The sequence below is a fragment of the Rhinolophus sinicus genome, linkage group LG07, assembly GCF_036562045.2.
Source record: "Rhinolophus sinicus isolate RSC01 linkage group LG07, ASM3656204v1, whole genome shotgun sequence".
NCBI lineage: Eukaryota > Metazoa > Chordata > Mammalia > Chiroptera > Rhinolophidae > Rhinolophus > Rhinolophus sinicus.
In genome coordinates, this window is record NC_133757.1 from 976,664 (window position 1) to 999,347 (window position 22,684).

At 51.2% G+C, this 22,684-nt stretch overlaps 1 protein-coding gene across 4 annotated transcripts in view; it reads right to left on the reverse strand.

Moving 5' to 3' along the window:
- Nucleotides 1-3,017: 3,017 nt before the first annotated feature.
- Nucleotides 3,018-22,684, reverse strand: part of PPP2R2D (protein phosphatase 2 regulatory subunit Bdelta) — a 29,177-nt gene continuing 9,510 nt past the window's right edge. Inside the window, exons 3-10 of one of the 4 annotated variants that reach the window (XM_074338790.1) lie at nt 19,073-19,170; nt 15,725-15,890; nt 15,239-15,351; nt 11,969-12,146; nt 9,104-9,268; nt 7,364-7,533; nt 7,202-7,293; nt 3,018-4,646 (exon numbers count right to left, since the gene is read on the reverse strand). In XM_074338790.1, coding sequence (XP_074194891.1) covers nt 4,367-4,646; nt 7,202-7,293; nt 7,364-7,533; nt 9,104-9,268; nt 11,969-12,146; nt 15,239-15,351; nt 15,725-15,890; nt 19,073-19,170 — 1,262 coding nt within the window. In that variant the 3' untranslated portion in view covers nt 3,018-4,366. Of the gene's footprint in view, nt 4,647-7,201; nt 7,294-7,363; nt 7,534-9,103; nt 9,269-11,968; nt 12,147-15,131; nt 15,352-15,724; nt 15,891-19,072; nt 19,171-22,684 lie in introns of those variants that run through there. The other 3 variants (XM_074338791.1, XM_019728273.2, XM_019728274.2) reach the window with 3 other exon arrangements.

The following is a 22,684-nucleotide window of genomic DNA, read 5'->3' on the forward strand; positions in this document are numbered from 1 at the left end:
CATTGAGGAAAAAAATCGTTTCTTCATCAAAAAGATGAGAAGTGTTGGTGAGGATTTGGAGAAAAGGGATTGCAGATTGGTACAGCCACTATGGAAAACAGTATGGAGGTTCCTCAAAATATTAAGAATAGAGCTACCTTAGGACCCAGCAACCCCACATCTGCATGTTTATCCAAAGAACACAAAAACACTACCTCGAGGAGATACCTGCACCCGGGTTCCTGCAGCAGTGTTCACAGGAGCCAGCATGGAAACAGCCACGGAACACATGCTTCCTGTGTCTGTCCTGGGAATGCAGTCCTGCCATCAGTGACAACGTGGATGGGCCTCGAGGGCATTACGCTGAATGAGGTGAGTCAGAGGACAGACGGGCGCCTGCCAGAGGTGGGGATGGGAGAGGCATCCAAGGACCAAAGTTCGTTACAGAATCCCTAAGTCCTGGGGTCTAATGCACAGCCAGGCCACTGGGTCACAACACGCTCGCTGCACATTTGAAAGTGGCTGAGAGTGGGTCCCAACAGGTCTCACCACAAAGTTTCTAACTGCTGGCGGACGTGAACTAGACTTATGGTGTGACCGTGCTGCAGTATCTAATCATTGTGTTGTATGCCCGAAACAAACACACTGAATGTCAACTACACCTCGATCAAGAAAACATTTCTAGGCACCACAGCTGTACTCATTCGGACATTTAGAGTTTAGAGAACAAAATTCCCCTGAAAGTTAGTCCTTGGACTAACAAACTGTTTCTCATCCTCATGGAATGCACATTAAAAAACTGTGCTGACATTTCCAGAGGTAATTTTCTAATAACTGAGCTTGAAGGCAGCGACTAGTCACGGGACATGGTCACCTTGAAAGCTGCAAGGAGCTTCTTTCAGAAGACACACCCCACTCGGCAGCTGGGTGGGGGTACACCCCCCAGCGATGGGGTGCCACGTGGACCCCTGGGTCTCCTCCGTGTGGGCCCAGCCATGGTGGGGTGGCCCCCAGCGGAGGGGCCTGCTGAGGCACCGGGGTCCCTGCAGGTGTGCAAGGGAGCTGGTTGGCCTGGGAAGTTCCAGTCCAGCCATGCCTGTTACAAACGTCACTGACGCTCGAGGACTTCAGGAAAGGAGAGCTGCCCAGAGAAGATTTGCAAAACTGAAAATTATGTCACCACCAAGTACCGTCATAGCCAAAGAAAACGAAATGGGAACAAGTCACCTTCCATACTTAGAAGATCTTGTGACCATCAGAGAAACCCCAGGTTCCGTTTACTCACGTCTTCAACAAGCTTTCCTGGAAGAGTCCTAAGCCTCGGTGGCACACGTGTGCTTCCTCAGAAGGGAGTGACAGAGGCAGAGGCAGGAGATGCAATCAGACAGATGAGTCTGTCAGCCTTGGACCACTTCAGACCCCCAAACAGGACAGCCCAGTGTGGGTTCCTCTGTGGTCTCCACCAGCTCCCGCCCAGTGCACTGCCACCTGTCCTGGACACCACGGTGCCCCCCACCTTCGGCCACACGTACGTGAAGGTGGGGGGCGTGGAAGACTAAGCAGTGACTCTGACCCCAGCACGTCGGCAGCCGGTGTCCCCTCCATCACACCATCAGGGACAATGCGGCACCAAGTCCAAGGTCCCCCCTACACTGTGCAGGTGGCCTCTGCACCCTGCACTCACCAGCTCTGTGTGGCAGTGTGGGGCCCAGAGGCACCACCAGTGACCGCACCGCGCCGCCCCCTGTAACCCACCACAGGTGGGCCGGGCGCCTGCAAGAGGCTGACACCCAGTGGGGTGACTGCTGTCCTTACCCAAGTGTGGGCTACGCCCTGTCCACACTCGGCCCCAGCTTCCTCAGGCGGCGCCCACGGTGGGCACACGGGAGCCCCTGCAGCGAGGGGGGACCCATGGGAAGAGCAGCTGGGCCTGGCCTGGGGACCAAGGCAGCAGGCGACTGCCTGGAGGTGGGCACGGGTGGGCCCTTCCTGCTCTGCTCCAGGTGTGTGGCTGCGTCCTGTCCCCCTGCAATGCCGGAGAACTGGGTCCTGGGCGCGCACACGAGCCCCCTCTGTGTGGCCTCCTCCCCTCCTGCCACAGCACCCAAGGGACAGTGTGTCCCTCTCAACGCCCTGGGCTCGGAGCACAGCCCGCAACACACCACTGCTGCTCGCCCACTCGGGGCTGCCCCTCGGCCCTGGCTGCCGACATCCGGTGACGGGTGACGAGGACGGGGAACCTGAGGAGTCTGGGCGCCCTCCTGCCGCCCTGCTCAGCCCCTTCAGCAGACGTGCAGGCAATTCCTCCTAACCGGGAGCCCTCTGCTCTGCCCCCGGGAAAACCAGGTCACGGCTCGGGGCTGGGTCCCGCCTGTGACCACGTCGGCCACAGCCCTCCCCCAGCAGGGCGGGTGCACTGCTCGTTTCCTTGCTGTTCCGCTCACCCGTGCCGTGATCTGTGCACAGTTTTAAAGCGCACTGTCCGTGTCTTGGACTGGCTGACAGAGGCTCAGGTTTTCTTTTCAAAAATGCATGTCTGAATTCACACATGAATAAAGCTTTTTCGCCAGATCCAGGCCATCTGCCCAGAGAGTAGTAACACTTCCGTCAAGTGAAAGTGTCCTCAGCAATGAAAAAACTCCGGCATTAACTTTCAGGAACAGATAAAATTGACCTAACTTCAATAGGAGAAAAGGGGAAAGTTCTAGAAGAAGAACAACAAAAAGGTGTTTAAGTAAAGCCATAAACAAGAAATAAATAGAAGTCTGAAAACCAGAGGATTTTTACGTGACGGCGAGGGAAAAAAACAAATTCCTAGATGCTCTGAAAGTCTGTACCTGTCACATCACCGCTGAGCCGGGGACAAGGACCCACAGAAATGGGGACTCTGGAGCCAGCTGCGGACACCGCCTGCACACGGTGACCCTGTGCCTTACCTTCTGCTCTGTCCCCTCCGAGAGGCACAGGCTGCCTTTCTATTTAGTTGAAATACGTTTTCAAGGAAAGATGAAGGAAGTTGTCCAAATACACAATGCAGATCCAGTTAAACATTTAAAATTTATTAAACTTTTTGGTCAAAATAGCTGAACAAATATACACAATCCTATTTTACTAGCACTGCTTTTCCTTAAGGACCAGGGCTGACTGATGCCTAAACAACCCTGTTCCACCCCTTAGATTTGTAAACCGTGTCTGTCACAACCAAGGTACAGTGTACGAATCGTCTTGAAATGAAAATAAATGTACTTTTAGATGCTCAGTTTGTAACTTAATGTGAACCAATGTGGCATTCTGATAACATTAACTTAGGGTGCCGAGGGACAAGCAGAGGCCCTTGCTCACCTGGGGTGCGTGAGCAGCTCCCCTCCCCGATGCTGGGCTCATGTGCCCTCCACAGTGGTGCGGCCCGGCCACTTGGTGGTGTGAGGCCTCTACAGCTTGTCTGGGGAATCAGATCTCTGACAGCGAGGGTCCTACTTGTCCCAGTGGCATCTACCCCAGCTGAAGTTGTTTACGTTCGCTGGCTTGAAGTGCAGTAGGAAAATCAGCATGCAGATCGTGTTACTAAGTTTAAAAAGTTAAAAGGAAGCACGTAAGTTTCCAACTGCAGTGAGTTTTGCACACGGCAAAGCAGGTGTTGGTTTCGTAGCAGCACCTCCATGGCGTTCCTTGCAGTTTTCCTTCTCAGAGGTGGTCAGTTAAGGCATTCCCCAGACCTTACCTGGCGTGTCGGGCCTGCTAGTTCTACAGACAAAAAGGTGGGTGTGTGGGGACAGGCACGCTCAGTCTGCAGAATTGCACAGCTGCCACTGCTCTGCCATCGAAGGACCAGGTTCCCACGCGCCCTGGAGCACCAGTGTCGTGACTCGTGATGTGCAGTCGAAGCAGAGAGACGTCGCTCAGGAGGGAACTGCAGACACTGCGCAGTGTCGTCTCTACTGGGTGGCCACACCTGGTGTGAGGGCCATACAGGTGCATGGGGAACTGCCTGAGCTGCTTGGGCCGATGGCCCCGGGTCAGGGCGGCCGGCGCAGCTGCACTGGGCCCCGGACAGCAGAGCAGGACGAGACTAGAGATCTGACAACAGCTGTTCTCTTGGGTGGTAACGCTTTGGTCTATAAACCGGGAAGGATGGCTCGGTCTTAAATAAATACACTTATTTTGAGCAACGGTTTCGACTGAGCTCTATCCGTCCGTCTGCTCCGAGCGGGCTCCTTGCTGGGCAGCGAGCCCCACAGCCCCCCTGCTGCGGGCAGAGACACGCGGGCTCTGCCGAGGTCACCCGGCCCCGTCTCCGAGGGGATAGAAGCGCCCCCTGCTCTCTGTGGGGAGGACAACGCCCTCCCTCGACAGCAACGGCCGGGCTTTGCTGTGTCCGCACGTGCTGCTAGTTGACCTTGTCCTGGAAGATGTACAGGTTGTTGGTGGCAGCCACAGCGACGACGTTGCCCGCCGGGTGCCAGGCGGTGTGCAGGATCTTCTTGCTGAAGTCCAGGCTGTCCACACTGATCTCGTCCCGCTTTCTCTTGGCGCCTGTGCACACCTTCCGAGGCTTGAGACTGGCTCGAGGCTTGCTGTTCTCTCTGGAAGCTTCCAGGGTAACGTCCCTCCGCGTGTTTCTGTCAAACATTCTGAAGAAGTTGTTGTAGGACCCAGTCATGATCGCACTGTTCAAACAGGAAGAGACAGGAACGTGTCAGTGACCAGGCACGCGACACTCGCACAGCGGGCCCAGCACCCTGGACTCGCCCTGTGGGTCGCGTCCCAGCAGCCCTGCTCCATGGCACACAGTTATTCTCAGAAACAAGAGCGAAAAGCAAACACGGTCAGGAGAGAAATGCCATGAGGTTTAGTTACTGCCTTTCATATAGATAATCCTGTCAGTGAAACAAAGTATCACAGAATAAACAAGGAAAAAAGTAACAGGTTCATACTTTTGCACCTTGCATCGATATTATGCATTTTGGACACAGGCACAAAGCCCTCTACACAGTCATCTGTCCCGCTCACGCTAACAGTCTGATTTACCGCCAAGTCCTGACTTCTGACTGAGGGAGACCCAAGCGATCTTGAGTCATTTCATAGCCATCTGTTCAAGCTGCCAAGTATCTTTGCTCACAGTTGATCAGAGATTGTTTTCTTCATTCCTTAATTTCAGCAGGTTTGCTACATGAAGCAAACAGTGAGGAGACTCACGGGGAGAAGTGTGGGAGCAACCGAGACCCTCCCTTCACAGTCGGCTCCAGAGGCTGCAATCCTGTCCCTCTTTGTACTTCTCCAGCAGCGGTCCTAATGGCTTTCAGCGTCCGGAGTACGACAATTCCACTAAATCACCCATCATCGTGTTATATTTCCTTTGTATCGGTAGGAAGTCCTGGTTGTTTCCTACAAAAGGAGAGAACAATGGCTGCATGACAGTGACTGTTGCCATGACTTGACCCACGGCTTCAGAATGAGTCCAGTTCTTGATGAGAGAGAGGTGTTCCCACACCACCACGCTCAGTTCCGCTGCCCGGCTGGGACCAGTGTCTTCTTATGCCAACACCCACACCCCCGTCTCGTCACCGCATGGTGATGGGTGGGTCCTCAAGGCACCACGAGAAGCTTGGGGTTTCCTTTACGCCAATGAAGGCCGATCCCGGCTGCGGGCAAACACTTCAGTGTCAGGTTGGCTCCCCGAACGCTTCGCGCCAGATAAAACACCATGAAGAGGAACACGAGGCCCCGCTAGCTGTGCTTATTGCGACTCCACTGCAGACGTGGCCAGTGCAGGTCAGAGGCCCCAGCAGCCTGGTCCAGGGAGAGGAACAGAGAGCTCACTCCACTCCACGCCACCCTGCCTCTCCACAGAAGCTTCCAGCAAAAAGGCAGGGGAGCGTTCACGAGAGTGAACGAACATGACTGGAAGCTTCTGGATGCCCCTAGGGACAGGGGCTTTAACTGCATTTTGCAATGTTTCAGATACAGCAGAAGGTGTAAAGAACATGCAGTGATTATCCACACACCCACCCGGCATGCTAACAGCTAAGCCCCCGTGTGCCCTTCCAGAAAGAGGCTCTCGCTTCCTGTCGCCTGCTGGGCAATCAAAGCAGGGCGAGCATTCCCGTATGCTCTATATTCTGAAGTTACATGCTCTTCAACTCAAACTGTTGTCCATGCTCTAAACGTCACCAAGGCCACCAGACCACACACATACTCGTCCAGTGTGCTCTCTGCTGTCTCTGAGATCGTCTGACATACATGTCATGTCGTCTCACTCCAGGCAGTGACGCAGTGACTTTCAACACCTGCATTTTTCATTTCTTGGAGTTCCGTCTGCTTCTTTTCCAAATCTCCTAGGTCCTTTCGAATCGTCCTGTGGTGCCCCGTTCAGGTTTTGGCTCCTTCCTTCAAACGTCCTGCTGCATTCTCATTTCATACTGTCACGTAGTGACTTCAGTGTCTGACGCCCCTGGGGTGCAGTCCCGTTGTAGCCTCTGCTGACTCACTGGATGTGCTTTCCTGCACATACTTGATAGTTCTCACCTGTGAGCTCCTGTGTGCCTTGCACCTGGGGACATCTGGGCCCCAGGCTGTTCTGGCAGAGTTCCCTGACATGGCCAGCAGGCACCCTCACAACAGTGTTCTCACTGGGTTTGCCAAGAATGGGACTCTTGGCTGCTGTCCACCTGGCCCACCACGCAGGGCTGTGTCTGCAGCAGTCGAAGGGCAGGCTTGTTTCCCACCTTCAGAACGGTTACATTATAAATTAAATCAAGATTTCACACCGGCTATCTCCACTTTTTGACCAAGCATGACGACCAGTAAGCTTTGAGGGTATTTTCTCCCACTTCTGTCCAAGAAAAGGCCAACTGAAGGGTGGCCATCCACATACTTACTGGCACATAACGTCCCCACTTCCTTTTTGCTCCTCTTGGACATAACGAAAGACAAATTATCACTCACTAAGCAGTTTAAAAACAGCCGCTATGAACCTGGTACTGTGCTTACTGTGTATATAGGCGGGATTATACACAGTCAGAAGTCTGCTCAGACATCCCATTTTCCCCACGTCGAGACTGTCATCAAACCAAGAAACAAACGGCCTGGAAACCGCGTCCATCATGCCCCCTCGCAACCTGGGACTGCAGCTGGCCCACCCGCCTCTGAAAGGCCCACGTCCGGCCCGAGGAGACCCGGGAGAGCACCCTGCTTTAGGCCGTCGCCCCGACGCAGGCCTTACCTGTCTGAACCGCTCCAGCAGCATTCAAACTTGTCAAAGATGCAGTCATTTTCGTAGAGAGAGCACAGCTTGCTTCGGAGGTACTCGTGGACCTTAACGAGATCACAGAAGGTTAGAGGGCACCACGTGCGGGCGTGGCGCCGTCCCCAGCAGCGGCCTCACCTGGTGGGTCTCGACCGGCCGGCTCTCCATGTTGAGGTCCCACACCTTCACCGACAGGTAGTCTCGGGTCATCATGTACCGACCACTGTGACTGAATTTCACGTCGGAGATGGAGGAAATGATTTCTGAGAAGAAAGACCTGCTGCTGGGATCTTCAGGTTCTTCAAAAACTGAAAGACACAACGTTTTCAGTGTGTGTTTAGAAACGAGACGACACAGCCCTCTGAAGTCCAAGTAGGACGCAGGCCCCCGAGACTCCACAGGGATCTGCTCGAGCTTCTGCTTTTCCTGGTGGCCAGACAGTTGCTGGTCTTTGACTTCTGTGCTTAAGACGTCTGGATGAGACACTGCCGTGGCGGTGACTGACGGGGCCACGTCGTACGACTCGGGGGGTGAGGCCCTCCACGCTGCCTGGAAAAGCTCCAGGACATGCCGACATGTGTCCTGCGTAAGGTCCCTGCGCCGACTGGACACTGCGACCACAGCGTGTCTGCATGTCCTCGCAGCACCAGGCCCTAGCAGACCACATCCCCCCGCGGCGTCCCCAGCACAGGAAGCAGACATGGCATCACCTGAGGACACAGACATGGTGCTCCAGGGCGGCCTGGACAGAGCCACAGGCTGCCGGAGTGACAGCCACCTCTAGCTGGGAACGCTGTGGTCCAGACTTTAATAACCAGACTGGTCCCACCTGCCACGGGGTTGTGTCCACTCCTTAGCAGTCATGTGTGACAATGAAGCGGAACCATTGCTTTCAGAAAAATCTAAACGCTTCCTAGCAGACCCTCCTGTCTCCTAGTTTTGCTTTCTCAGCAGCACCTCAATGGCCCCCTCACCTGCGCCATTTGGAGGCCGCACACCCGTGGCCCCCAGCGCACTGTCCCGCCTACGGCTTGGGAAAGTTCGGACGAGAAGAGCGGTGCGTCCTTTGAAACCGCTCTACCTTTTTACAAACAGTGTAGGAACCCGTATGTTGTTGGCTCTACATTTGAAGTTGGTTTTAAGCAAACTGGGGGCAGTACCGAGCACCTAGTCAAAGAAATTACTTTGCTAACAGATAAAACTACTCTTGGAATTGAGAACTGTTCATTCAAGAGTGTCATCTTGAAGATATTGACTGAGTTTTCATTGCAGGAATTCTGTAAGTACGGAATTCGTGCAAACACACTTCAGCCCCACAAGAGCATAAGGCAGAAAGTTTCCTGAAAGCCAGCCAGCGCGCACGTACACTTAACATCAGGCGCTCTTTATACGGGAGACACTGCCAGACAGGAAGGGTTTACCTGGTGGCACTCCAGGGACCCGCCTTCAGTTTCTAGAACGCACATAACACACCCATGGTGTGCACACTAGCTTTCTATGAAGTGGGGCCTATTCTTTATGTCTAAAAATACAACAAATCCAAAACTCTCCTCCCCTAGAAGGGACTTCACGACTCAGTGGGTACAGTGCCTGACTTCCTGGGGGACTGGCTGCCAGCAGAGGCCGTGGTGACAGTTGGGAGCGGTCACAGGGACGGGACCTAATGCAGAGGCAGAGGCAACATGCGGCTCGGGGGCTCTAGCCCGGCACCACCGCGGACAGTCCACAGGCAACACGACCTCACGTCCCACTTCTCGGCCACGGCCCACAGCCGATGGGCATGGTGACAGGAGAAGACACCTGTTCACCTTCACAGACACCTCAGCATCTGAAAACTGAAGCTGTCAGGGAGCCGGTCCCCACACGCCAGGCACTTACACTTGGAGTGTCTGTCGCACAGGGCTGAGGAGCGCATGTCACACAGCCTGATGGTCCCCTTGCTGCTGCTGTAGACAAACACGTTACACTGGTGCGGGTGGAACTCGGCTGCGGTGATCACCTCTGTCAACTCCTCCATGTTGGCAGGCTTGATGTCCACGATGTCTGCGGGCGCACGGTTAAGGCACAACCTCCGGGGGTTGGTTAGTCAGCCCCCAGGCAGGCGAACAGCAGGAGCACAACCCGCCGGGCGGTGAGGTTAGCCGAGCTGCCCGGGAGGCAGGCGGACACGGACACACACACACACACACACACGAGTGTGGCAGGGCCCGTCAGTGAGTGGCTGCGCTGTTCTGACCCGCCCCCGGCCACGGGCCATGCACACACGCACTGCCTCCTCTAACGTTCTGTAAAGACCTTCATAGCAAGGCCAGTCTCAGTGATACACTTAGGAAAAGCAAGCAAGCAGCCACGTGCACAGAAATCCATGCTTATTTCCACGAACAATCACACAAGTGTTCGAGTGTTCGCAAATTCCAAATGATTCTACTTTTCCAAGTATCTGACATCAACAGCTTGTTCTACGTAGTTACAGTGTGTCCTATAGGAGGTTGCAAGATACAGAAATCACAAAACAAAAAAACGAGAGCAGGAGCTGACTTTCGCCCAAGATGGAACAGCAGGGACCACAGGTATCCTGCCATTGTGACATCTAAGAAAGCTGACCAACTAGGCGATACCACAGTTCAGGCACTGGACATCAGACGGCATGGGCAGTGACCCTGGAGGGACTGGCCCCCACAACTCCCCAGCTTGCCACTGTGCAGGGTGGGGACCTGGGCCAGGCCTGGGCGTCAGGGAAGCCCATGCGGCTGGCAGTGCTTAGAGCGAGAAGCGCTCCCAGCAGGCTCAAGGCAGGACCGGGACTAAGGGTCCGCAAGGCAACAGCCCAGGTTGGAGAAGGGCCACCTCCACCAGCGAGAGGACCGTGCCAGCTCACACAGCAGTTAACCAGGAGCAAGACACCCAAGGCACACGGAGGGGACAGCCCACGGGCGGCTGTCAGTACACAGGAGGGGCAGAGCGGCTGAGCCCAGCATGTGAGTGGATCAGAGGCATTTGCACAGTGGTAAGAGACACGAGTATGTGAAAGTGTGTAAGCCCTATGATCTGTCATCTCCGTCACAGGAAAGGGCATGTAAAGCATGATCGTGAGACAAACATTTTAAAAAAACAATGAAGGATGACGGCATAAACAAACCCTTTATGTGTTAGCGTTCTCATAAATCATTCAAGAAAATATGAGCTTCCATTAGGAGAAAAAACTGACAAAGGATGTAAAAAAAAATTCACAAAAATGGGCATTAACTTAATGGCGATTTACAGAGCCACAGAGCGGACCATTAAACCAAGGGACACGGGCAGTGAGCCCTGCAGTTGTAAATCTGTATTCCTGCCGACACAGACAGAAGGCACAGCACGTTACGGAATCTCGAGGCTGACGGCGGGCTTGCTGCCTACACCAGGCTCTAGGCCGAGCGCTGCATCTTCTTAGCTTTTACAATCACCTGAGGCACATTCCACTCCCTCAACTGGACCGAGGAGGAGAAAGGCTTACAGAGACCAGGCGACTCGATGCCGAGGTCGGCCAGCGGAGTTTGGGGCTCCTGACTGCCCCCCCACCCCGTGCTGGGAACCTCACCAGCGCTGTGCAGAGGACGAGCCCCATGTTTTAAAAACATAAACATGTGCACACAGACACGACAAGTTTGGACGGGTAGCACCAAACTCCTTACAACGGGTATCTCTGGAGGGCCACACAAGGCAGGAGAAACTTCCTTTCTTTGTATCATTTCAGTTGTATTCAGAAGAAAGGTTGAAAATATAAGGGCTTCATGAGAATAAAGAGAAAGCAGGGGCCATGGTTATAAACCTCGTAATTTGGGAAGTTTTGCAAAGCTGAAGAAGAGAGACAGTCATACACGCTGTCCGTTCATTCCCTACTGCAGCCGCCTCCAGGGACTTAGCCCAGGCGGGACACCTGGCCGGCTCCCTCCAACCACCAGCACGACAGAGACTGTCCGAGGGACAGTTTCATAGACTAAGAAACTACATCAAGTAACGAAATCAAGTAAAGGACAACAATAAACTTAAGTGTAAAATGCTACAACTAAGTCATAGACTTCGTTTCATGAGCTCAAGGCGCGTATAGGGGGAGCCCTGGACCTCGGCAGGCGAGTCGGCGACTGCTGTCCAGCTCCAGCCGGCCAGACGTCACTCCGAGACGTGGCGCAACCCAAATGAAGCCACGTGGTCTGTACATATCACAGGGCTCACGTTTTCTGGAGAAATCAGTAACTCTTAAAATGTGTGATTAGCTAGTAATATTTAATTTTCATCTTAAAAATAACAGCTGCATACATCATTTAAAGATGAATTTTTGACTATTCCTTAAATAGCCTGTCTTCTAAAACAGAATTCTTACACCATCAGTCACTTCTTGGGTTAGGTAATTAAATATCATGTCAACCAAAGCCAAAGCCAGGATTTTCTACTAGCAAATTTAGTAAAACAAAACAAAACAAAACAAAAACCGCAATGTTGCAAACTGGTAAATACACACTATTTAAACTGCCGGATTCGCACAGGGAGGCAGTGGACTTGAGGTCATTCCCATCAGAGAAAGCTTTTCCCACAGGGAGAAAGAAGTTGTACTTCCAGGGACACACACTTCAAATCACAGGCTGCTGTGCAGCACGGTGTCCTGGGTGGACGGCGGGGGGATGGCAGGGGCGTGGAGCAGGGAGAGCTCCCTATCTGAACAAGTCTAGGAAACATGCCAAGATGCCGCCCAAGGAAGGATACTAAAGCTTCTATCCGTGATTTCTAAATGCCACAGATTAATTCTCAGGTCATCCGCAGAAAGATACGTTTCATGATCACTGTTTACTGAAATGGAATTTATATGATATGTGTGAGCATTTGCAAAAATCCGTCGTGGACTTGCTTCTACCATAAGGTCCATGGGCTTCAATATTGGGACCTAAAAATGAAAGGAAAGAGGAATTCAAAACAAGGTCTCACAGCAGCACAAAATCAGACACTTAGCGTAGATGATGATAAGGACAACGTGACATGCACAGTTCAGTGACAGCTTTGTACAGGTAAAAGCCCGAGTCACCAAGTAACAGAGCTGTACAGACAGGCTGCAGGGGTCCTGTCTGTCTGTCTGTCCCAGCGACTAGGCCTTGCTGCCATTACCAAAATTGACACTTTCTTGTTGAAGAAAAGAGCAAACTGCCTCCAGGGCTCTCATGCACTGATGTGGCTTCAGGCTCCTGTCTGTCCCCATGGCCACGAGCCGCCTGACCGCCAAGGTTGGACCCTCCCCTTCTCCTCCCTCCTGGCAGTGAGCCAGGTGCAGGAGCCTCTCCCCTCCATGGGTGGTCTGCTGGTCAGCACACACACCATGAGCCTTGGAAGGGGTGCAGGCACTGCAGGGGCCCTGGGGGCTGAGGACGTGCCATGTCTCCATCTGGCACTGGCTATATACTTGAGTGTTCACGGGGCTGTTCACTTATATGGCAAAGGCATTTTTTTGTATGTATATTACTTCAATAAAAGGGCTTAAGAAAAGGAACCCCATCTCTGACGAGTGCTGTGGTCAGGGCAGGCTTTCCAGGGAGTGGGACATCTACACGGAAACGGAAACGGTCAAGAGGAGCTCGCCAGGTGAAGGAGCAATTGTGGGCGACAGTGTCCACACGTCACAAAAAAGAAAAACGCCTAACATCACCGACATCTAGCAGGCAAGAAAGAAGCTTTAAAATCAAAGCAAAAAGTTAGCATTCTTTTTGTCACTTTTGTTATTAAAAACCAAAAGGGAGTGCGGGAAGACTGAAAGGAAAACCTCTCCGTTTAATGTTCTCAGGCCCAAATGCTTGGGGGAAATGTGCACAGAAATCCTGCCCTCATTTTAAACCACTTAAGTGCTGACCACACCTGCATTTTCTGGGTGGGAGGTGTCAGTTCTACAATGATGGGATGCACCTGTCACCCCTCCAACAAGTCTAATCAACACAGGACAACTGGAACACGTACAATGGGAAGACTCCTTCCTCTAACCCCCTTTCTGACACTAAGATAATTTAAGAGGAAAACAAAATTTAAAAAGAGCAGCATTTCTCACTTTTAGCCAGTTAAGTTCAGACAACTTAAGAGTCCATTTCGAACCTTTACAGAGAGGTGACTGGGAACTCAAACAGAGCCGACCACGTGGGTCAGTCAGTGCAGAGGCATCGCCTGGCACTGCGCACACTGCACTGCGACAAACAAGGGCAGTTGATGTTGAAACGCCCCGTCGCACGTGCTTCACTGAGCCACCCATCGCACCAGTTTTATTCAGGCCAAACAGGTAAGAGCAGCCTTGAAGAAAGCCAAGATCGGGCCCAGTAAAACCTACAGTTTTCCCAAAGCGGGCACCAGGCATCACATGGGCAAACAGCCTGGGTCCTGAGGGGCAGTGTACTGGGGTGGGTGCAGCGATGGTGGCCGGGGGGACGGACGAGGCTAGGGCAGGGTCATCCACCTGCAGGGCCCCAACCCTCCTCCACGCTATCACCCTTGACAGTTAAAAGCAGCGGGCGGCTGTTGGTAACTGTGAAACTCGTGGTACTGTCACTAACAGCGCCTTCTTTGCAAACGACCCCGAATTCACAGATGCAAAAGCAGCCCACAGGGTATGAGAAGTCACTGTTTGGATCAAAACAGCTTTGTTCAAAGAAAAAGCAAAAAGAAATAAAAAAGAAACGAGGCTAAACAACAAACACCCCGGTCCAAATGAGGGCTCTTTGCACTTGACCTGAACACACCACCTGGCTTTCCCGTTCTCCACCCCCTGGGAACAGGGCGACACTATGACCCATGGTCTTACGCCGACTGTCCCGCCCTGCATGTCCTTGGCAACGTTCACCCAACTATGTCCTGCTGTCTCCCCAGCAGCTGGTGGCACTGTCTCCCTAGCGGTTGGTGGCACTGTCTCCCCAGTGGCTGGTGACTCTATCTCCTTAGCGGCTGGTGGCACTGCCTCCCCAGCGGCTGGTGGCGCTGCCTCCCCAGTGGCTGGTGGCGCTGTCTCCCTAGCGGTTGGTGGCACTGCTTCACAGCCAAGCTGGGACTCCATCCTGTGTGTCCTGCACACACACAGCACAGGGGAGCCCAAGGAGTGGGGACTGTGCCATGTCCCCACAAGCTGTGTGTGGGAGTCCCTGCAGCCCATTTCCTTTTCTGCTGTGCACACTGCCTGGGCTGTCACCTGATAAACAGTATTGGACCAAGTGTGCAAATCTGCGAGGCTGTGCAGTGTCGGGCCCCCTGAACTAACGCAGGGCAGCTCTGCTTGCTGCTGCCCTGTCCCCGCCAGTGCCTCTTGGTGTCGCACCGAGCCACGCCTGGCTGTCATGCGCGTTTGTTTTACCTGCTGGCCACATTCCATCTAATTTAAGGCACCATCAATGGCATGCACCACCAGGCCAATTACAAGACACTATAAGGTCTTAAGTTGTACTCAGCTTCACAGATGTTAAGAATGTGAAAAAAATCCAGGCAGCAGAACTGATGCAACATGGTCATTTCATACTCTACCTAGAGCACCAAAAGGGGGCGAAGAATTGAACGATTAGGAAACAGCTCGATGCTCAGGGGCTGAAGGCAAGGACCCTGAAAGGTCGGCCGCCTCGGCCAATTCAGCAAGTCAGGTGCTACCCTCCCATGGACGCTGGCGGTCCGTGGCCCGCCCGCCTTCCAACCCACAGCCTGCGCTGTCACTGGGGTGGTGTCCTGAGTCCCCCCACATGCTATTCGGAACCTGTACAGCGGAAGGCAGCTGGCAGATTCAGAAAGAGTCCTGTCTGGATCTAAATCTGAACTTTTTCTTCAGTATCACTGCGTTTTCTGAAGATAACATGACTTTTGCTTGGGAACATGAGGAATCCTGTTTTTAACACACGTACATAAAAAGAATTCCTACCATTACTAGTAACTTCCGTGAATCGAGAGGGCAGGTAACAGCTGGCTAGGCATTACTGGTGATTCGTTTACGGAAAGTAGCGACAGTTAAAGAAACGGAATGTATACCCGCAGTGCTGTGATTCTAAACGGGTCTCGAAGTCGTCCATCTTCATCTTTCAAGTTATAACCTTCTGCTCTTTTATCCCGTTCACTTATTTTCCATAATTTAATAGTTTTATCTGAAAATAAAAACCTCATTCTCCATATTAAAAGAAAAAGCACACCATGCACCACTATTAGCTGAGTATTGTATGAGAAAACCCTGTGGTTCTACATACACTAGCATTTCCAATTATGGGTGAATGTGTCCCCTACGCTAAGTGGCGTTACGGAAATGCAGGCCAAGCTGAGGAATGTAATGCCGGGAGGCAGAGTGTGTGCAGATTTCACGTTTTCAACTTATCACTTGCTACCTTGCCAATAATTCCCCACCCCCCAAAGTTTAAAACAGAAATAACTTCTGCAATAGGTTAAAATAAGAAAGAACCTACACACAGAAAATTAACAATAAAACAATAAATCAAACAGCCAAGAAAAAACCAAAGCTCTTACCGTTTGTGGAGAGTAGAAACTGAGCAGCATTCTGCTGTGGTAACCACCTAATTTTATTAATTTTTTCTTCAATTTCTAGACTTTTCAAATAGTCAAACTCTGGTTCATGACTTTGAAAGGTACTGTACACATTATATTCTCCCCTAGAATGAGGACGGCTTTTATTCTGCAAAGAAACATGAAGCTGTTTTAATGAACGAAGCACAGTGCAGAGAAAATTTTAGTACTACCCATCTGACCATCAAATAACCACACATATTTTTCAAAGTTAAAAAATATCCTGTGCCAAAAAAAGTCAGACAGATGACTCAGCATTTATCAGCCTGGGAGAAAACAGGCAAGAAGGATGACCTCCCGCCTCTACCCCGGCCTAGGCACCTGCCCCAGCAAGGCCTGCCGCGCACGGCACACCAGGCAGGGTTCTGGAACCCACCCGGGGCCCTGGTGCACGTCCTGGCTCCGGCTGTGACGTGAACTCGTCTGCCTGGCCCTGCAGACACCTGGGTGCCCCGCAGGGGCGTGCACTGCACCATGGCCTGTGCTCAGGCCCGCCAGGGACGGGGCCTGCTAAACGGCACCACACAGCAATTACAATAAAGGGGCCAGCACGGGCAAATCCGACCGAGCAGTGTGAGAGGCGAGTGGCAGAGACACCCCCGTCAGAGACCTCTTCTGCCAGTCTCTAACACAGACGTAGAAAACCATGCTTGGGAAGGTGTGCGCTGTCTTCAAATAATGACCGACTCTGGGAGGTAGAGAGAGACTAGAGTAAGATCGGGAAGTAGCGTGAGTGGGCGACGGCACAACCAACGCTTGGGGAAACACCACGGGCCAAGGCTTCCCTTTCCTTTCGTGAGACACCAAATCTCGGTGGTGGTTTCAGATGTATATTTACATTCATCTCCGGAATGTTCTGTATGTCCAAAACGACAATTTCTATAAAACGTTAAATATTACACCAGTAGAAATCAAGGACACTAGAGTATTTTGTTAATTCTTCTCTATAACAAGTATCTAAAATCTCACATTTTAAGGTATATAAACGTCTAACCACTATGTTGTATATCCAAAACTAATATATAGTATGTCAACTTTAATTGAAAAATAAGTTTACAAACATCTTACGTTTTTAATACTTTATTATGTGTATTAATAAACTGAACTAAAGAATGACCCTTATGTCCAGATACTTCTTCCTATTTCTGAATGAAAATCTCAAATTATGAGAAAACATTCCAGAAAGCTCCCTGAATCTCTGCACTGCACCGACTTTCTGTGTGCTGCATATTCCTGGAAACCAAGCACGCATCAGCAGGGTTCTGCAAATCTCTATTGCACGATTCCCACGAGTGTGCTGGTAGGTGGTCAGCGCTATGTAACCCACTCTCCCTCTTCACCACCCACCGCTCTGTAAAAGCATCCCATACCAACAGGCACTCCTGCTGCACAAATGAGCAAAATGAAATGGGAATAGTTAAGAAGAACCTGTCGAGTCAGTCAGTTGGAAGCCTTAAGACATTAACGGAGCAGGAGAAAGCAGCAGGCCATGAGCAAACAAGGGACACGCTCCCGTCCAAGTGCAGCCTGCATTTCGGGGCCATTCTCTTGGAGAACTGGGGCCCTAAGCAGTGAGCTGGCCTCAGGCCCAGTCTTGGGAGAGGGGAGAACAGAAAAGGTGAGGAAGGGCCTCTGGGAGACGCGGTTCTGACCACGAGGGCAGACGCTGCGCTGCAGGGAACCTGATGGATACACGGAAAGGGCAGAAGGTGGGTGTCTGGTCTCGCTTTGGTGTGGAGCTCTCACGCACCCAGATGGAGCAGCCCCACAGAAGGGCACTGCGGCCGGGGGGGTGCCCGTTCATGGCGGGCCAGGGGGCAGAGCCGTGTCCAGCTCTGCTCACCTGGACTTACACACAGGCTTCCCTGGACAGAGAGAGGCTTTGCCCTCAGAAGGAGAAAAGCTCGGAATCACCACTCCCTGCCTGCTACCTCCTGTGGGCTGCACAGCCAGAACCTCCCCACGGCCCCGACCCACCCGCACCCCGTGCCTCCCGAGCCCTATGCTTCATGGAGCCTAAAAGGCACGGTGCAGCGTGACCGAGAGCTGTGGCCACTTAGGTGGCGGCACTTTCATCCGAGTGGCACTGCAATCCCATCAACTGTGTCTTTGCTGATGGATGAAAATGTAATAAGCTCATAGTTCTAGCCACACCGAAAAATTCAAATCCACAGTGAGGGTGACACAGAGAGACCACCGACAGTTTAAAAGCAGATGGGGCGCGCAGCTCTTTTGATGTTAAGCAACATACAGGAAAAAAAAAAAAAAAAAGAAGATGGGGAAATGTTGCCTGGGGCTTATTACACTGCAGTTGGTCGGGTTTCTCACATTAGACAACGCAGTGGACCTGCTGCTACAGAAACCTGCTGCCGGTGCTAACGATAACGTAGTACATCATCATTAGGACACCGAATGGGACAGGGTCTCCAAGCTGCAACCCCCGACACACTCGTCAACAAGAGCTTGAATTTCATCAGCATCTATTTCATATGGGAAGCTGGTGGGTTTTAGTTTTAAACAATGACCCACAAAAACAAGAAAAAATTCATTTTCGATAAAGGCATCATTCAAATGGCAAACTTGAAGGAGCTAAAAAGTAACTCTTCAATGTAAGGAGCCACGAGCCAGCAACCTGGTGAAGCACGCCACGCAAAGCGATCGTCAAACACACCACGGCTCTGACTCGTGTGGACCAGGGCAAAGCACGCAGTTCTGCCCAGCAGCACTGAGACAACCTCCCTCTGCGGTAAGAACACAAAGTTCTCAACTGATCCAACCGCCTGTGAAGGTTCAGAAAGGTCAAGGATTGTATACAGAGGGGCCCAAAAACATGTACACGCATTTTAAGAAAGGAAAACTGTATTAAATGTAATACTCAATATATACCAGTAACAAAAGATGAATAGAAGTCCCATTGGACTTCTTGTAAGAGGTGCTCAAAGTGGTTCCCATCAGTGTCCAGATACTTCTGATTACGGCGAACTACTGCTTGAGCAACGTTGACCAAAGTGTCCACTTGGATACATTTTGTTGGCACCCCCGGTATAATGCTCACAAAAGAATCCTCACTGTCCCAAATGAGAGAACTCGGATTTCAAAGCCAGACGTGGACACAATGAAACTTACAGCTACAGCAGGTGTATTACAATAATGACGCTGGAGACAATTTCTGAAAGAAGGTTCTGTATGGTTAATGCGATCTAACTGAATCTAAATGAAACGCGGCCAATAACGGGAAGTGCCATGAAGGGCTGAACGATGTCACCGGGTTTGCGCATTGTAATTACTGACCTCTTGTTCCCGCTGAAAAATAACAACTCTGCCGCCCTTGTCTCCTGTTGCAAGAAGGTCTCCAGAGTAATTAAATTCAACAGTTGAGATGATGTCAGCTGTCAATAAAACACAGAAACAATTGACCAGATTATGATTTTGACAGAAGTCACAACCAACACCAAAAATTAGTAAAAAGGATCCCAAGAGAGATGAACACATGTACCACTTTCTCCCTGGACAAAGCCCAATGCTCATGGGGAACTGACTACCAAGCAGCCACTGAGTTCTGGAGACCAGAGTCCACGGCACATCGGGATGTGTGGGTTTTCCTCAAGTTACCCAATGCCCGGTCCCGGGTGCATTAGGGCTTATCCAGACTGGGTTGTGTTAACATAAGGGTGTAGGGTGGACATTTAGAAAATTAATATTGAAAAGAAAAAACTTGAGAAAAAAATTGGTCCTAATTTTATAATGCATGCCTAATGTTAACTTTGAAAATAAATCTGATTCTTATATAATTTAATAGAAATGTTTTCATATTCTCTGCAGTAACTCTTGTCAGCTTCTGTACAAAGTGACATCATAGACAGTACAAGTTCTATTCCAGTGTCTGCATAAAGTCACTGCCACCGACAATGACATCATGACCTAGTGAGACACCGCCGGTCAGACATCTGAGGCTTCTGACACCATCAATGCAAAAACCTTGGGCTTCAATCAGCTCACTCAGGGTAAAGGCCCCGAGTGCACGGAACAGAGCCATGGGCTAGAAAGGCCTCAGGGCTTCAGCAAGAGGGCACGGACCTGAATCCACGCCACGGACACAGAATCAAGAACTATGCCCATTGGACTCCAGCTGCCCGGGGAAGGACCACGGCATGGTGTGGTCTCCCAGGGGCCAGCGTGCATGTGTTCTATGACCACCCAGACTCCACCTCAGTCAGCCGCCCCGCCCATCTTATCTCAGCTGCTCGGAGGAAGGACTGGTTCACCTCAAACTGTCCCGCTGCTGGGGCACCAGCTCAAAGGGCGTTTCCACCGGCCAATGAGAGCGAGCCCTGCACAGGCTGGGCCGCAGGCCCACTGAAGCCAGAGCATCTCAAACACGCACTGCCCGACGGATACCACACACGATGCCCACACCAACTGGAAACGGACGGTCCCCAATGCTGAAACCACCTGAAGAATCCCCCAAGGTGACCATAACTGATTCCTAAAGGTGTGCACAAACATGTAAATCAGGTAATTATTAATATATGATTTCTTGTTGCACTGACTTATAGAAACACACTGAATTCTATTGCCTGGGATTTCGTTTTTCTATTTTTTTTAAAGTCTTCAGTTAGACTTGGGAAAAGGGTTAGGCTTCTTCTTGTTAGAAGTGTCACTTTTTAAATGAAATTACTCAAAATAACCTAATTTGCTTAAGTGAAACTGAAATATTCTGTGATGGACTAACAGAGACTAAATCTATGTCATTTATACCCAGGGGATGTGCCACGTTACATAATTAATGGCATTCCAGCTCTGTCAGTGATTTTCAAACTTAATTAAAATGGACTGAATCTTTTAGAAGAGAAACTCCCATGACTGCCAGTGGTGAGAAATTATTTTCATTAAGCTACGTAAATATACATAAACCAAAAATTAGTAACACTCTCTGTAGAGTTTAGAAGAGCTCTAAAATCAAAATAAATAGGCAAACTAAATACTAACAAAATTAAAAAACCAATAAAATTTAAATTACCAACATGAATTTCATAAGCTGACTATTACATTACAAAACCAGACTGATGCTGAAAGCATATAAACACAACCCTGATGGAGGCACCAAAGTGGGTGTTTTAAAACGATCACATAGCACATGACGACTCAAGCCTGCCCGTCTCTGTGGGAGCGGCAGGGCCTGCCTGGCACAGCTCAGACTGACACCTCCAGGCCTCTTCCCAGAGCCAGCACCCCAGACAGGCACACACCGCCCATGTGAGGCTCTCTGTCGTGGGCAGCATCTGGCTGACCAGTATCCTAACGGAATGTCCGCCCCCTCCTCAGAAGCCAGGCAGTCTGCCCGGCACCCCTAGGAATCCACTTCAGACCCGTCAGTGTGGTGGACCCGGGGAGGTACCCATCTCCTTTCCCTCTCGACACCCACTAAGGGGTCAGCAGGAAAGTGAAGAGGCACCATCCACAAGGCAACAAGTGGGAGCAGGGGCCGGAGGAGTGGGGACCGACCAAGGGCCTGAGGGGCTGGGCATGGAGATGGCAGGAAATCTATCTGTAGAACTGCGGGGTCCCCAGCAGGCCCCCATCCTGAAAGCTGAGAGCACCAGCTACTCCCACGTCTTGTCATTCATCGCTGACAGCAGGAGTGATTGTTCCCACCCCCCCAGCGTTCCTCTCCGAAATGATAACACCTGGGACAGAAGGCCTTGCGATGCAAACACATGGGCCCTTAAAGAAGTGACCAACCACAGGGAAGCCTCCAGCTGAGAAGCCCACCTGCTCACAGAAGTGCTTATCGCTCCAAAGTGGCTCCATCTGAAACCTGAACCAAGAGCTCAGGATCACAAAGAGAAAACCCCAAAACAAAGGAACTTGGAGGAAAGAGGGACAGTACATCAATAAAATTTCAAAGAAACAACAACGGATGTCCCCAAGGAGCTAATGCTTGGAACAATAATTACCAGTGCTGGCTGGGGGCTTGCTGGGGGCCAGGTGCCACGCTCACCGCACACAAACCCTGCGTTAACCTTCTTAGTTACGTACGCTTATAAACGCACTGACGCATGTAATGCACTGGAGCCCCTGTCAGTAATAATTATTTAGCTGGGTCGTTGTCTTGCTTTGTTTTAAATCTAGTTATGATACCAGCGCGTTTGTGATGGATGCTATTATGGTACCTACTGTGTCATTCCAGAAACCCGGAGCAGAACACTTAAAACTCAGAAAAAATGCTTCAGGTACTTTAAAGCACAACGAGTGGTGGCCTGCACAGCAGAGCAGGTGTCCATGGAGCAGCAGCGGAACGTCTCCTGTCGAGCTGTTAGAAAGCCAGGGTTTTCACTTTCTTTTTTTTTTAACGTTGTAAGTTATTTTTTTAAGTGTGTTTTTCCAGGACCCATCAGCTCCAAGTGAAGCAGTTGTGGAGGGCACAGCTCAGTGGCCCACGTGGGGATCGAACCAGCAACCTTGTTGTTAAGAGCTCGCACTCTAACCAACTGAGCCAACCGGCCAGCCTCAGTCTTTTCCTTTTCTTAACTGGCCTTTTCCTCCTCTTCACTACAAACAAAGCGCAACCTTGGTGTGGAACACTCAGACAGACGTGCGCAGAACGAAAGCTCAGGTCCCTCCCCCCAGGTAACGTCCAAACCCACCATTTGCTTACGCCACACGTCACCCGGCATCACTGGTTGGACAGCATGTTGCCTTTTTTCACCTAAGGTGTCACAGGCAGCTTTCCGACAGGAGCAGACCCCTTAATACACAGCATGGGGTACCATGATGCATTTAATCTTGTCACCACTTCTGGGCATTTATGTTTTTTCCAAATGTTTTGCTGCTGCAACGCACAACTCTGTGAATACATCTTCATGAAATGCTGGCATATTCCTGTAGGATTCCTCTGAGTGG